Here is a 14,268-nt window from a genome sequence, read left to right on the forward strand (position 1 = left end):
CTGGTACTAAGGACAATGTTTTTGTAAATGTTAGGAGCGTGATCATTTTTAGAATTTTCCTGCACCTCATTTAATTCTGGCTAACTTTCTTTAAATCCCATATGTCTTAATGGACAGTGTTGTTTGTGCTTTCATTCTACAGACTGAGGAACTGATCAAAGCTTTGCAGGACCTGGAAAATGCTGCATCAGGGGATGCTACTGTCCGGCAGAAGATTGCTTCTTTGCCCCAGGAAGTGCAAGATGTTTCTCTGTTGGAAAAAATAACAGGTGAGAAGGTAGAGTTTGGATGAAAGGTGAGGGAAGAGGGACATTTCTCTAATTTATCAAACCCTAAGACATGCTTACGTTTGCAGATACAGACGACTTCTATGTGGTACTGGGTTTTGCAAACAGCGAAGCTGTTGAAACAGTCCATGCTTGAAAAGTGATTCTAGGAACTGGAGAAATGCTGGCATGCCATGATGTTGGGGGTACAGGATAGAAGACATTAAATTCATGATCCTCTTACTAAAAAAAAATTATGATTCAGTGCTCTGTGATTTATACCCTGCACACAGACACACCCCATAGATGATAGTGCCTTTAATGCCAGGAACGCAAGGTGTATATTGTTAGTCATGTCATTTTGCCCTCTTGATGCTCACCCCCAGTTAAACAGGGAGGGACATGTAATATTATTCCCGCTTTATCCATGGGAAGTTGAAAGGAAGGAGTGAAGCACGAACTAATACTTAGAATGCTCTGTGCCAGATACTTCTACTCTTCGTGATAACCTTTTGAGGTCACTGACTATATATCCCCATATTGCATAGAAGGAAATTGAGGCTTTGAGAGGTTAGGTGTCTTCGGGCAAGAATGTCAGTTCCATTTTCCTAACAGCATTTGCTCACTTCATGTCTGTGTCCCATTTTGGTAATTCTTGCAATATTTCAAACTTTTCTATTATTCGTTACGATGATCTGTGATCAGTGATTAGGACTCACTGAAAGTTCAGATGATAGAATTTTTTACAACAAGGTATTTTTTGATTACAGCGTATACATTTTTTTTAGACATAATGCTCTCACACACTTAGTAGAACAGTATAGTGTAACCATAACTTCTGTATGCATTGGGAAACCAAAAAACTCATTTGACTCCTTTATTGCGACATTTGTTTCATTTCAGTGGTCTGGAACTGAACCTGCAGTATCTCTGAGGCACACCTGTATTTTAAAGGTGGTTGGGGAAAACCTTTCTGATGAGATGACCTTTGATCAGAGGCCCCCCCAAGATTAGGAAGCAAGCCATAAGGATATCTGAGGGAAGGAAGTGCTACACAGGCAGAAGGTACAGTCTGAGTAAAGACTTCAGGTCAGAAGCATGCTTAGCTGCAGGACACAACATGGAGGCTCTCTAAATCCTACAGGCAGCATTTGGGCTCACTCCTACTTCCCCAGCTCCAGCAACTGGACCCTACTAGATCTAACAGTCTGTTAATCCTTCCACCTTTTCTCAGCCTCCACTCCCCTCCAGCCTTACTTTCTTCTCTACTTAGCGCGGAGTCTTTATAATCGCTTCCTTACATACACCCTCAGTCTCTGTTTTTCTCTTTCCTCTTCACTGTAGTCTTCTGGCAAAACCCCAGCTTTTCTCTTGGCTAAGTCCAACTTTTGAGGTTATTATTATAATGATCAACTCACTTATTCTTAATATCAGAATCATAGTCTGTAAAAATTGGTAGCAAATTAACATAAAGCTAGCAATGTATGTGATTTTATTTATCTGTTTTCCCTGACCTAAAGGTCTCATGTCTCATGGCCCTTTTTTTTTTTTTTTAAAGATCTATTTATTTATTTGTGTGAGAGAGATTGAGTGTAGGGGGAAGGCTGGGGGTGGGGGACAGAGGAAGAGGGAGAGAGAACTTCAAGCAGATTCCCTGCTGAGCCCGATGTAAGGCTTGATCCCATGATCTTGAGGTCATGACCTAAATCAAGAGTCGGACCTTAACCAACTGAGCCACACAAGCGCCCCACTTTTTTTAAATGAATAAAAAATTCATTTTGATTTTTAATTGCAATAAAGTACACCTAGTTTACATTCTTAACCATTTTTAAGTGTACACTTCAGAAGCACTAAGTACATTCACATTGCACAACCAATTTCCAGAACTCTTAACTAAAACTTTATACTCATTTAATAACAACTCATTTCCCCCTCTCAGCCACCATTTCTAAATCCAACTTTTCCTTTGTTCTTTCCTGGACCTGCACAGCTGAGTGTGGCTGGGAAAAACAAATAACACATATAAGCTGACTTTTCTTCCTACTTCTGTGGGTGAATATGTCATTTTCTTTTTTTTTTTTAATTTTATTTATTTACTTGACAGAAAGAGATCACAAGTAGGCAGACAGGCAGGCAGAGGGAGAGGGAGAAGCAGGTTCCCTGCTCGAGATGTGGGCTTGATCCCAGGACCCTGGGATCATGACCCGAGCCAAAGGCAGACGCTTAACCGACTGAGCCAGCCAGGCGCCCCGAACATGCTGTTTTCTAAACCAGCCCCCTACCTGTTTGTTAGTCCTGTTCCTTCTCACTACTCAAGGACATTGCTCCAATAATTGTCCATTTTTTCCCCTCTACTGGCTCGTTCTGCACAGCATAAAAACATGTACTTTTTTCCTACGTGGGAAAAACTTTTTTTCTTGACCCATATACTGCCTTATTTCTCTGTTCTTTGTAATACAGCATTCTAAATAAATTGCCTGTGCTCATTTGTCTCCCTTTCCCCTCTTCCCATTCTCTTTTGGTTCCACTTTACTGAAGCTGCTCTTATCATTGTTGTTGATGACTTCCATGTTGCTAATTCAGTGGTGAATTTTTGCCCAATCTTTACTTGTGGTCATCGTAACTTGATCTTAGTAACATTTGGCCCAGTTGGGCATTTCGTCTGATTTCGTGCAGTAGACAGAATAATAATACCCCTGGCCCACCCAGACATCTGTGTCCTAATCCCAGAACCTGTGAATACACGATCTTACATGGCAGAAGAGACCTCACAGACGGATGAAGTTGAGGATCTTGAGGTGGGGAGGAGTATCCTGGATGATTCAGGTGGGCCCCATCTAGTCACAGGGTCCTTCTGAGAGGGAGGCCGGAGGGCAGTAGTCAGAGGAGATAGGACCCTGGAAACAGTCTTTGGAGAGATACATTTTGAAGATGGAGGAAGAGGCCATGATAATAAATACTAAGATAATACGTTTGTGTTATTTTCAGCCACTGAATTGGTGGTAAATTTGTTGCAGCAGCAACAGGAAAGTAGGACTCTATCCTAGCTTTTCTCTCCTTCCTCTGGCTCTGGCTCTTTAGTTTCCTTCGCTGGTTTCTTCACCCCTCTGTTACCTCTTAATGTTGAGTATTTAGCGCTCTTTTCTAGTTAGTTTCACTAACAGTTCCTCTTATCCAATTTGATGACTTTAAATAATTTTTAGACTAATAATTCCCTAAATTACGTCTCTAGTGTTGACTTGTCACTTGAACTTGAGACCCGTACATCCAGCCTTCTGCTTAGTGTTACTAGTTGTCTGTCTCAAAAACCATTTCAAACTTGACCTATCTCAAACCAGACTTGTCATCTTCTCTCCAAAATTCAGTGCTCTCACAGTCTTCCCCTTATCAGTAAATGACCCCCTCATCATTCCTGTTGATCAGACCAAAACCAGTGTCTGACCCCAGTATCTGATATTGTCACCACTTCCACTGCTACTACCTGGTGCAAGTCACCAACATCTTCACTGGGATTATTGCAAGCGTTTCCTCTTTGGTCTCCCTGCTTCCTCCTTATCTCCCACCCCCAGCCATCGCTCTGTTCTCCACATAATTAGAGTAACCGGAGTGATCTGTTCAGATGTAAGTTAGACCATGTCCCCTCTGCTCAGAGCACTCCAGTTATATGGGCTCCTTGCCAGGCACTTTCCTCTTCTAGGACTTTGTACTTGCTGTTCCCTCTGCTTGGGATGATCTTCCCCGGATAGTTAAATTCACGTGGCTTGTTCTCCCACATTTTCCAGGCCTTGGTTTACATACCACCTCAGTGAAGCTTACCCTGACCACCACATTTAAAAGCGTTATTTCTCCTTCTGAATGCCCCATGCTTTCTCCTCTGCCTTTTTTTCTCTAGAATTCTGATCTTCAGCTGATAAGTAAAATGTGGTATATTGTTTCTCTTCTTACCTGAGAATGTAAACTCCTTGGGGCAGAGAGTTTTTGTCCTTTGTGTTCCCTGTTGCTCTGAGAGCCTGTTACAGTGTTGGGCATAATAGGAGCCCACATATTTGTTCAGTTAATTGGAAGGTTTGGGGCCTAACAGTCTGATTGAGGTGGGTTAAGTGACAGTGGTAGGAGAGGAGGTGGGTATGAGGAGAATGATCAGCTCTCCTGAGGAGTTCTGTAAAGGAGGCAGGGAAATGGGGCAGTAGCTAGAGTGACATGTGGACAGAAGGTAGAACAGCATGTTCGTATGCTGATGATAGTGCTGGCGGAGGAAGAGAAAGAAGTTGAAAGGTGTGGGGAACAGTCACAAGGGACAGTCACAGCAGCAGAATCTTGGCGTGAGCAAGAGGGAATGGGGATGCCCTTGCTCTTGGTTTCAAGGCAGTGATCTATTCTTTTGACCCTTAAAGGCCTTTTTAAAAATGCTGTGTACATATTAGAGCTCCAATTTCACCAGACCCACATGAAATTAATTTTATCAGTTCTTTTCTAATACAGCTCATCCTTTTGTCACTCCCTCTCATTTCCTAATGTTGAGCCTCCTTCACCTCCTCTTTCCAAGGATATCGTTTCTTATACTTTGATACTTCAGCACAGTTTTTTCTCAAACAGTGAGTTACAGCCCATTGGATGTGAAATCACTCTGGTAGGTAATGACCAAAATTTAAAAAAAAAGCAAAGAATAGAAGATGGAACACTTTGCACATAGTGGGGATAAGTATTGCTTTATGAAATTTTCATTTCTTTCTATGTGTTTGCATAAAATGTTTTTCTTACTCTGGGTCACGTTTAAAGAATTAGAAAGAACGTCTGTTCTTATCAGACCCTGTATTTTGCTGAATGGAAGAAGAGAGCTCCTGCCCAGGTTCAAGGCTTGTATGGTATACAAGGGGTAGAATCCTATTAGGTCCATTTTAGAGAAATGGTTTTGAGTCCCAACTCTCTGCTAACCACGTGGTATCAAACCAGCCTTACAGCTTTTATTTGGTCTTAGTTTCCACACCCAAGAAATGAATGTTTGCTTTTGTATTTCAGAAGAACGTGCAAAAAATACTTAACAAAATAATATGAAAGCGCTTTCGCAGTTATCAGAGGCAAGGAAAAATTATTTCATGTATGACCTTAAATATCTCTGTTTGTTTTATTTGTAGAGCTTTTGCAGGAATAGGCATTTAGAAAACCTTTGCAGATTCCCCTCCTTGTACAGTTGCCACGTCAGGTAATTCAGAGATGTCCTGTCTTGTTAACAGGAGTGCGTCCTTTGGATTTCTCTGTCAGCCAGTCCATTGTTTGTCTACAGGTTCTGGCTTATTCTTGGACTCTGTACATTGGGGGAGAAACTGTTAACCTCCCCCAGAAATGTTTGCAGTCATGGCTGTGTGATTTCTGTATTATCTCTGTTTTTTGGTCTCATTTGTATATAGACAAAGAGGCAGCTGAACGTCTTTCAAAAACAGTAGATGAAGCATGTCTGTTACTAGCAGAATATAACGGGCGCCTGGCGGCAGAACTGGAAGACCGACGCCAGCTGGCTCGGATGCTGGTGGAGTACACCCAGAACCAGAAAGATGTTTTGTCAGAAAAGGAGAAAAAACTAGAAGTGAGTACCTCACAAGGCAGACCCAGACTGCCCGTTTCCTTTCCTATAGTCCACAGTAGGAGGTTTCTTTATGCTTTCCTTAACATATTTTTTTGTCTTTTAAAAAACTAATGAGATGCGAGCATCCATCAGATACTGTAATCATTTGAACTGATTTCAAAATTGAAGTCATGTTTTTGTGTGTCCAAGAAAGAACAAACCAGAATGCAAGAAACAATGAAACTTTAAAGCATTTAGGAGCTTAATATTACTTCAGTTTGAACTCACAAAAAAAAAAAAATTGTAGATTGAGGTACAAAAAGAACAGGTGGTTGACAGAACTGAAGGATGTGTATTTGGTAGTATTTGGAAAAGACTTAAAATTGCCTTTCTTTTAGATTATGTTGAGATTTATTTCTGACTTATATCCATGCTTAAGACCAATAAGTAGTTGCCTCTAAGCTCTGTCTGCAATCAGTTCTTTTTTTTTTTAATTCTTTTAATTCTTTTTTTTTAAGATTTTATTTATTTGAAAGAGAGAGTGAGCAAGAGCAGGGTGAAGAGCAGAGGGAGAAGCAGACTCCCCACTGAGTAAGGAGCCCAATGTGGGACTTGATCCCGAGACTCTAGGATTATGACCTGAGCCGAAGGCAGTCGCTTAACTGACTGAGCCACCCAGGCGCCCAGTCTGCAATCAGTTCTAAAATGTCACAGTAATGTTTTATGGAGTCCAGTTCTCAAACTGTTGAGAAGGAACTACTTTCTACCCTGAGTTGGCATTAGCCTGAATGCCCTTGGGGAGGGTCTTCAGGACTAGTTCCTTGCCATGCATTTTTCTGGCTTCCTCAATAAGTACATGGTGGTTTAACATCAGTGCCTGCATAACACAGCCAGCGGTGTGGTGTGGACATTTGGGAACCTTGGCTTGCCCTAAGCTGCTAGCAGTTTCAGGGGTGAAGACAGTTTTGAGTTGGAGAATCAGTCGAATATCACAGGAAGCACCGGAGTAGGTAAGGGAGGGAGGGGATAGTCCCCCTCCCCAGCCCAGCACTCAAGAAACATGTTCTCTGATGCAGAGGAAGGGGAAACGGCGAGCTAGCCCTGAGGCTGAGATTGTCATGTTTGCCTTTCCACACAGTCGCTGACTTGAGGAGGGCAATGAGTGATGGGCACTTCTGATCCTATCCTTACCTTCAGGGATGACGGGAGCAGGGCTGGGTAGTGGTTGGGGGAACTTCATAAGCCGTCCTGGAAGTAGAAGATGGGAAACGGTTGTGAGAGTAGTATGGCTTGGATTTAGAAATCGACACTGACCAGAAATCCTAAAGGGAGTTTCGCAGGCGGTACCAGACGGTCATTTATCTGAAATGCTCATCTTTCACTGAGGAAGCATTTTCAGCACTGTGCCCCGGGACTAATAAGAGAGTGTAATTAATGATTCTGGTTGTAAGTCACCATGCCATCTGTTGAACTGCCCCTTGGCGACACATTAAGGGCTTTCTCTGATCTGTCAGACATTGATTATCATGAGCAGCTGTTGTTGGGTGGAACGTGGCAAGCTACCATAGAGGACAGAGTCTTTGAGAAGGAGATTGGGTTGGTAGAGTGGATTAACTCTTTGTTTATTTCCCTTCCTCACAGTTGCACTTGGCTCCCTATGTTTCTTGGGGGATCATTCTGGTTTCTTTAGAACCAGTGGTTTGTGAGATGCCATGAAAGGTCATTAAGCAGAGAGATGGATCAGAGATTTGGGTCTGTTCTGTAGCTTTCCAGCCCAAATTCCTCTGCTCATTTGGACACTGGGGTTCCATTGCTTAAGAATCAGAACAGGAGACTCCCATTGCTGGAAAGTACAGATTCTGAGCTAAAGCTCCTTTCTTTTCTCAAACCATGTCGCTTAGCCACTTGAACGAAACCATTCACTGTAAAAATGAAGCTAAATTTGCTTATTTAAAAAATCAAAAGACTACATACAATGTAAGATGTTGAGAGCTGGTTTTAGTTTTTTCTTTATCCATGTTTGCTAAAAAATGTCTGCTTTCTAGAGTTCATGATTTTTCTCTGACGTTCCGGAACAGACTGGTCTTACTCCACCATACTCTTAATGGTGATGGCAAAACTTGGAAAGTATATGCCACTTGAAAGATGATGCGTTACCAACATGAATTATTCTAAATCCTCACAGTTGTTCATTGATGAGGGCTGTGCATCAAGTATACTTACTTTTTTAACATTCACTTATTTAACACTGGTAGTCCTTGTTTTTAAAATTGCCATATCAGAATGTAAATGAAATCTTTTATTTTTTAATCCTTTCATTACCTTTAATGTATGAACATGGAATTCTTAGAACTCTGGAAATGTCATGATTTGCTGGAGAGCCTGTTTTCTTCCCAAAGTTCAAATTTGTTAACGCATGAGTCCCACCTGCCCCCTTTTTTTAAGTTCACCTTTTCCTACATGTAACAAGCATACCTTTTTGTCTTTCACTTAAGAATCTTATGTTAGATTTCTGGGTGGCTCCTAAGCTTTGGGGTAGGGAATGTGATGATTCAGAGCCAAGGATGATTCAGATGCTGGCATATAGAAGGGGGCAGTTATGGCCCACAGAGGGAGATTGTGTTTCTGCCCTCAAGGAAGTCATTGTGGCATAAACAGCATCGGTGAACATAAAACCAAACCGGGGGATTGTACATAATGTAGATTAAGGAGGCAGTTGGCCACTCTGATTGTGGTTTAAGGTCAAACCCAAACTTCCTGGAAGGCAGTAAAGGCTTTTTGTAAAAGGAAATCACAATTGAAGAAGAGAAACAGGTTGATAAATGGGAAAGCCAGACTGGAGCAGACAAATGTGTGAAGAAAGACAAAAAAACAGAACGGGTGGGAGGGAAGTGCTACAGTCCTCCAGTGGGAACCAGGCTCTGTACTCTCTAAGGAGCTGCTTATTTATTCATGAATAAAGTCAGCACAGCCTGTGCCAGTCAGAATTATGTCCAAAATGAATAAGATGTGCTGTCTTCCCTCAGGAGCTTACATTCTGTTGGGGGAGAAACAGCAGGAACCGGAGAGTTAGAAGTAAAGGGAACACCCTAGCTCACTGTGTCTGAGTTGAAATAGACGAGAAGATTAACGTGTTGATAAGAACACTAATTTGGCTAGAAGTTTGTTTTTATTAAACACATGGGCAGTTTCTGAACCCTGTAATACCCTTCAGCAGGTCTTCTGAAGTCTGCTAGCCTAGGTGGTCTTGGGCTCTTGCAGTGCCAGGAACATAATTGTTTCTCAATAAACATTTGTTCTGTGCATGAAATTTCATCAATTTTCTATAAAGAAGACTTTTTTTTTTAGGTTGCATGAAAAGTGGTTTGACAAATCTGATTTAATTTGTGGTAAAAAACGTGACTTTTTGATAGAAACTCCTATGGGTTTCTCATTTGTGCTTTTTTCCCCTTTAAGTAGAATCATGATTCATTTTGAGATGATAGGGTTTTGTTTTTTACCTGTTCTTTTGTTTTTTGCTTCTGTTTCTGGATGTTATGGTGACATTGGCCTACCACCTTTCCTTTAAACTCCAGGCAGGGTTAGAAGGGGGCTGCTTCAAATCTATTTGCAATGCTTTTGTCACGAACATGAGAAAACCTAGAAACGGGAAAGAGGGCATGTGGAGGGAAGCATAAATGGTAGCCTGGAGGTGGTTAAGAAGTGTGGAGGGTACAGAAGAAGGTTAATTCAAAAAGGTGAGGCCAAAGGTACCAGAAAAGCCTCCAAACTGCAGTTCTTAGAGCAAAGGGAAAGTTTGTTTCTGGTAGACAGAGGTGACTGTTACCCCAGTTGTCTATTAGAAGCTCACAAGCCATGTCAGAATGGGTCGGATAGAGTTCCTGTCTTGCCAGTTTGGAGAAAGCATGATGTGGGTACGTTCATCTGAGTGATCAGGGCGTGTGGGGGGGAAGGGGAAGGGGTGGAGGGAGGGAATACAGATCTATTTGTACGAACATCGGAAAAAAAAAATAAAGGAACAGGTACTCGCTGTTTTACGACCATAACATATCAGTTATTTTCATTCACATCATGGTGTTTGGTTGTCATTTCTGCAAAAAAAAAAAAAAAGGTCATTAGAACTTTCATAGGAGTTGCACTGAATCTCTAGATTGCTTTGGGAACTATGGCCATTTTAACAGTCTTAAGTCTTCCAGTCCATGAACACAAGACTTCTTTCTATTTATGTAGATCTTTTAAAATTTCTGCTGCAGAATTTAAAAAAGTATGCTAGAGGCCCGCTTACTGGTGCATTTGACATTGCAAAGGCCCTGTTTAGGTGCCACGCGTGTCAGGGACTACAGGAGAGGGCAGTGGTGTGTGCCGCCTTTTAGTAGGTGTGCGTACCCCCATGTTTACAAGACGCGCATACAGATGCGTGTGCGCTCAGCCAAGCCACCAAGGCGCAACCATGATAGCCAGCTTCACTCTTCCTCAAAATGAAGTGGCATGTCGAGGCCTGGGTATCTGTGTAAGTCGTTAACAGGACTGTTGAGCTGGATGGAACCTTAGACATCATGGAATCTGACTCCTGAATTGGTGAAGAAACCAGACCCAGAGAAGGGAGTTTGCCACAGACCAGGAATAGAATCCAAGGCAGACATCTGGTAATTTTCCGCCAGGTTTGTGTTTTCCTTTGTTGTTGTTTTGTTTATTTTAAATTTGATTCCATCAGGTCAACAGCCGGAAGACATCCTACACAGCAGAGTAGCCAAAGTTGAATCATTTTAACAATCCCCAAGAACCTTGTTTTAGAAAAATGCCATCTATGTAGGGGGATTAAAATAGTTGCATGAAGCATTTCAGAGTGGCCTCTGAGAAGACCTTTCTAAGGTTTGAGAGAGCCGACTCTGCCCCCAAGGTTCTAAATACCCTCTTGGCTATGACTGTGCATGCTCTAGGGGGCGTGGGGGTGATTGGATCATTGAACTTGGGGCTGCTGCTGTTTCTCCCCAGCTTGGCACCTCCCCCTTGGCCATAATGAATACTCAGGAGTAGAGCCTTCTACTTCAGACAGCTGGGAAGGGGTAAATGGCCCAGAATCCAACATTGCCTGGTGACTCTTCATATTCCTGTTTGCGGTTTGGTTATAACAACTTGAGAAATTCTTTGGCTGTAGCTGAGAAGGTACTAAACCAAACTGATGGCCATCTGTTGTTTTTGGCAGCATCAGCCCCCTCCCTGCAGGGTGCAGATGGTTAAAAGCATTATTTCAATAATGGGATAGGCAATAGGTGGAGATAGCTCCATTTTTTGTCAACTTTGGAGTAAATTCTTCTTTTTCCCATGATGTTCAAAGTCAGTATCTCATTGTCCATTCCAATAAGGACAGATGGGAGCAGGTGATCTAATCCTCATTTTAGATGAGAAATCAAAGCTCAGAGTGTCTATGAGCAGTCAAGGTTGAGGAGGAAGTCAGTGAGAACCAGAACCCTAATCTCCTGACTCTAGTCATCTGCATTGTTTCCCTGGGAGCTTAGGGACCCTGCCTAGACTGCCTCTCACAGCCCTGCCTGGCCTGGCCCCACCTGCTCACAGTCCTCTATACTCACTGCCCTTCCTTAGCCAGATAATTCTTTTCCTCCCTAGAGTAGCAGTGCTATCAGCACCATGGGCTGATCAAGCCATTGTTGAAAAGGTCAGTCTGCTTAACACTGCTCAAGTGACCCCATGGAGGGTTTGCCCTCACATCCTTCCCCACACAGCAGCTCATGCCTTGCCCCCTGCTTTTTCACCCTCGCTTTGATATGGGAGCCTCCCCCTGCAAAGTTTCCTTCCAGTAAGTGGGGACTTTTCTTGAACTGTGTGGTTCTGCAAGTAATTTGGAGTTTAGAGACTGTGTCCTTGAAGTCCTTTCATTCTTTTCAGTTGCTGCCAACCCTTACACTCAGGTTAGATTTGTAGCCAGAGCTTTTATCTGTGAGTGAGTGAGTGAGTGAGTGAGTGAGTGAGTGAGTGTGTGTGTGTGTGTGTGTGTGCGTGCGTGCGCGCGCATATGTGTGTGGGGGGGTGCTTGTGTGTATTTTTTTAATGTTACCATGTAAAAACTTTGGTATTTATCTCTTTTCATCCCAGGGGGAAAAATGCCACATTATTATCATTATAATGTATTTCACATACTTGGTGACCTCAGGGCATGGTTTGCCATCATTTGAGACTTCACATTAAAGAAGTGACATGATTTCAAAGCTCTCCCGGCTAGAATTCCATACATTCAGTCATAGCATCATTTCCATATTTTTATATCCCAACTTTTGGAGATTCTTCCTGTTTTCCAGAATAGCTCCACTGAGTTTTAGCTGGTGTGTGTAGCACTAATTTTTCATATTTATAAAGTACATATACGTGTGAAGTCAAAACAGCATCTGGGCCCCTTGTCACTGCTTGCCTGCCAAAACATTCATTCTTAATTCAACTAATAGTCTTTATTTCTGTTTTAATGATTACAGACACATCACAGGGAAACTTAGAAAATAAGTATAAAAAATTATAATCTCATTACCCAGAAAACTTTTGATTTTGGTATGTTTCCTTTATTTTTTCTTCAGTTTTACTTATTAAAAAAAAAGATTGTATTTATTTATATGAGAGACGAAAAGAGAGTGAGCCAGGGGAAGAGCAGAGGGAGAAGGCCAAGCAGACTCCGAGTCAAGTGTGGAGCCCAACACAGGGCCCAGTCCCACAGCCCTGACACCATGACCCAAGCCATGACCAAGAGCCGGATGCTCAACCAACTGAGCCATCCCGGCGTCCTTTCTCCTACAATTTTAAAATTAAAGTGATCATAATATGTAGACAATTTTCTGTCCTGCTTTTTTTTTTTAACTTTATGTGTCGTTTTCTCTTATTAACAGAAACCTATGTAAACATTTTAAATGGTTGCTTGAACACCTATAGTTGGATAATCAATGATGATTTTTATTGAGTATGTTTTATTTTTTGGGTGTTTTTTTTTTTTTTTTTTTTTTTTACTTTGGGCTAACTTCCAGGATTGCATTATTTCCTTCCTGTAAGTTTAGAAAAATGGATTCTCTGTGTATGTGTAGATGCCTGCTTGTCTTTAAGTATGTTGAAGTTTATATACATTTCAGTGTCTTTGCCACTTAGTGTGCATTCCTGACTTAGGAGTTCCTGCTCTTCCAAAGCATCTTCAGCAGTTTGGTGCTTCATAGAGCTTTAGAGATAGACAGATAGGACATAGAGAATATCTATCCCCACGTTAAGGATTAATCATTGTTATGTGAGGAAATGAGCATTGAATAGTTTAATTAGACAAATGGGGCTCTCTTCTGGGTTTTAAGCTATGTTTACATTTGAAACGGCTGTGGGAAATAGCTACTTATAACACTGACTTGAGTGAACATCGTTTTGAGAGCAGGTTCAGATTACAGAAATTTGAGCTCTAGTGTCTAAATGTCTGACCCAATGGATACATGTCATTTTGAGCAAAGATCTATTTTAGTATTTAGGAATGTTCCTGCTACTGGTAAGGTAGGTCTTCACCCACTTCAAGTTGCAATTTTTGTAGAAAGTAAAATTGGATTATGTCATACTTTGCAATCTTGGAAGTTCCATTTCTGACTTTTGTTTTTATCTCTATAAGATAATAGGGCTTGAATTAAGATTAGAAAGTCTTTTCTTATGATTACAGCAAAAAGTGTTTGTGGTTGTAATCAGGAGTTAGAATGAAACCTTTGCAAACGAAGCCCATGAGCTCCCAAAGGTGTAGCGTGCTTCCTGTGAAGAGGTGAAGGTACCGGCTGTCATTATGACTTTGCAAGCCTCCTTAATTTGTTTTCTCCCTTATTCAGATTCTTTAAACATCTTTAGGAAAAAGTGTGGACAACTCTCTTGCTTAATCCGTTCATTAGGTACTTGGAGAACTTAGAGTAACTTTGCAATTTTAAACTCAACAAAAATTTACCAGCAGCCTTCTGAGCATTTGGGGTTTGGGTAGTGATTAATGGACTCAGTCCACTTTTTCTTCAAAGTGTCTGGTATGATGTATTTGGTGCTTTTCTGGTTCCTTTTATTTTGCCCATCGTGTTTCTGTTCTGTGAGGCATAGACTTTCTAGGAGTTATTCCCATGGATATCATTTACCCAGTTACGATTCAGTGATGAGGATCTGTAGTCCCCATTCCAGGCTTTCTCTGTTGAGGCCAGTGGTCCTTGCAGGCTTTTATCTTTGGTGTGGTTTGTCATTTATAAAATAGCAATGTTACCCTCACCTGGGGCAAACGGGCTCGAACACTTGTCTAACCCGAAGCTATTAGAGTCTGCCTTTCCTTATCACATGGGGCCTTCAGGGGCACTTTATTTTCCTTTCTGTGGAAGAATTCTCCAGTGGACTGGCTACAGGTGCCCTTCTCCGCAGGTGGCATGCTCTGCCTCTCTAATA

General features: G+C 41.8%; 1 protein-coding gene across 1 annotated transcript in view; it reads left to right on the forward strand.

Moving 5' to 3' along the window:
• RPRD1B (regulation of nuclear pre-mRNA domain containing 1B) overlaps positions 1 to 14,268 on the forward strand; it is a 50,209-nt gene that overhangs the window by 22,360 nt on the left and 13,581 nt on the right. Inside the window, exons 5-6 of the mRNA XM_027621570.2 lie at positions 143 to 269; positions 5,675 to 5,850. Of these exons, the coding sequence (XP_027477371.1) occupies positions 143 to 269; positions 5,675 to 5,850 (303 nt within the window). The remainder of the gene's footprint in view (positions 1 to 142; positions 270 to 5,674; positions 5,851 to 14,268) is intronic.

This window comes from Zalophus californianus, chromosome 8 (assembly GCF_009762305.2).
Source record: "Zalophus californianus isolate mZalCal1 chromosome 8, mZalCal1.pri.v2, whole genome shotgun sequence".
NCBI lineage: Eukaryota > Metazoa > Chordata > Mammalia > Carnivora > Otariidae > Zalophus > Zalophus californianus.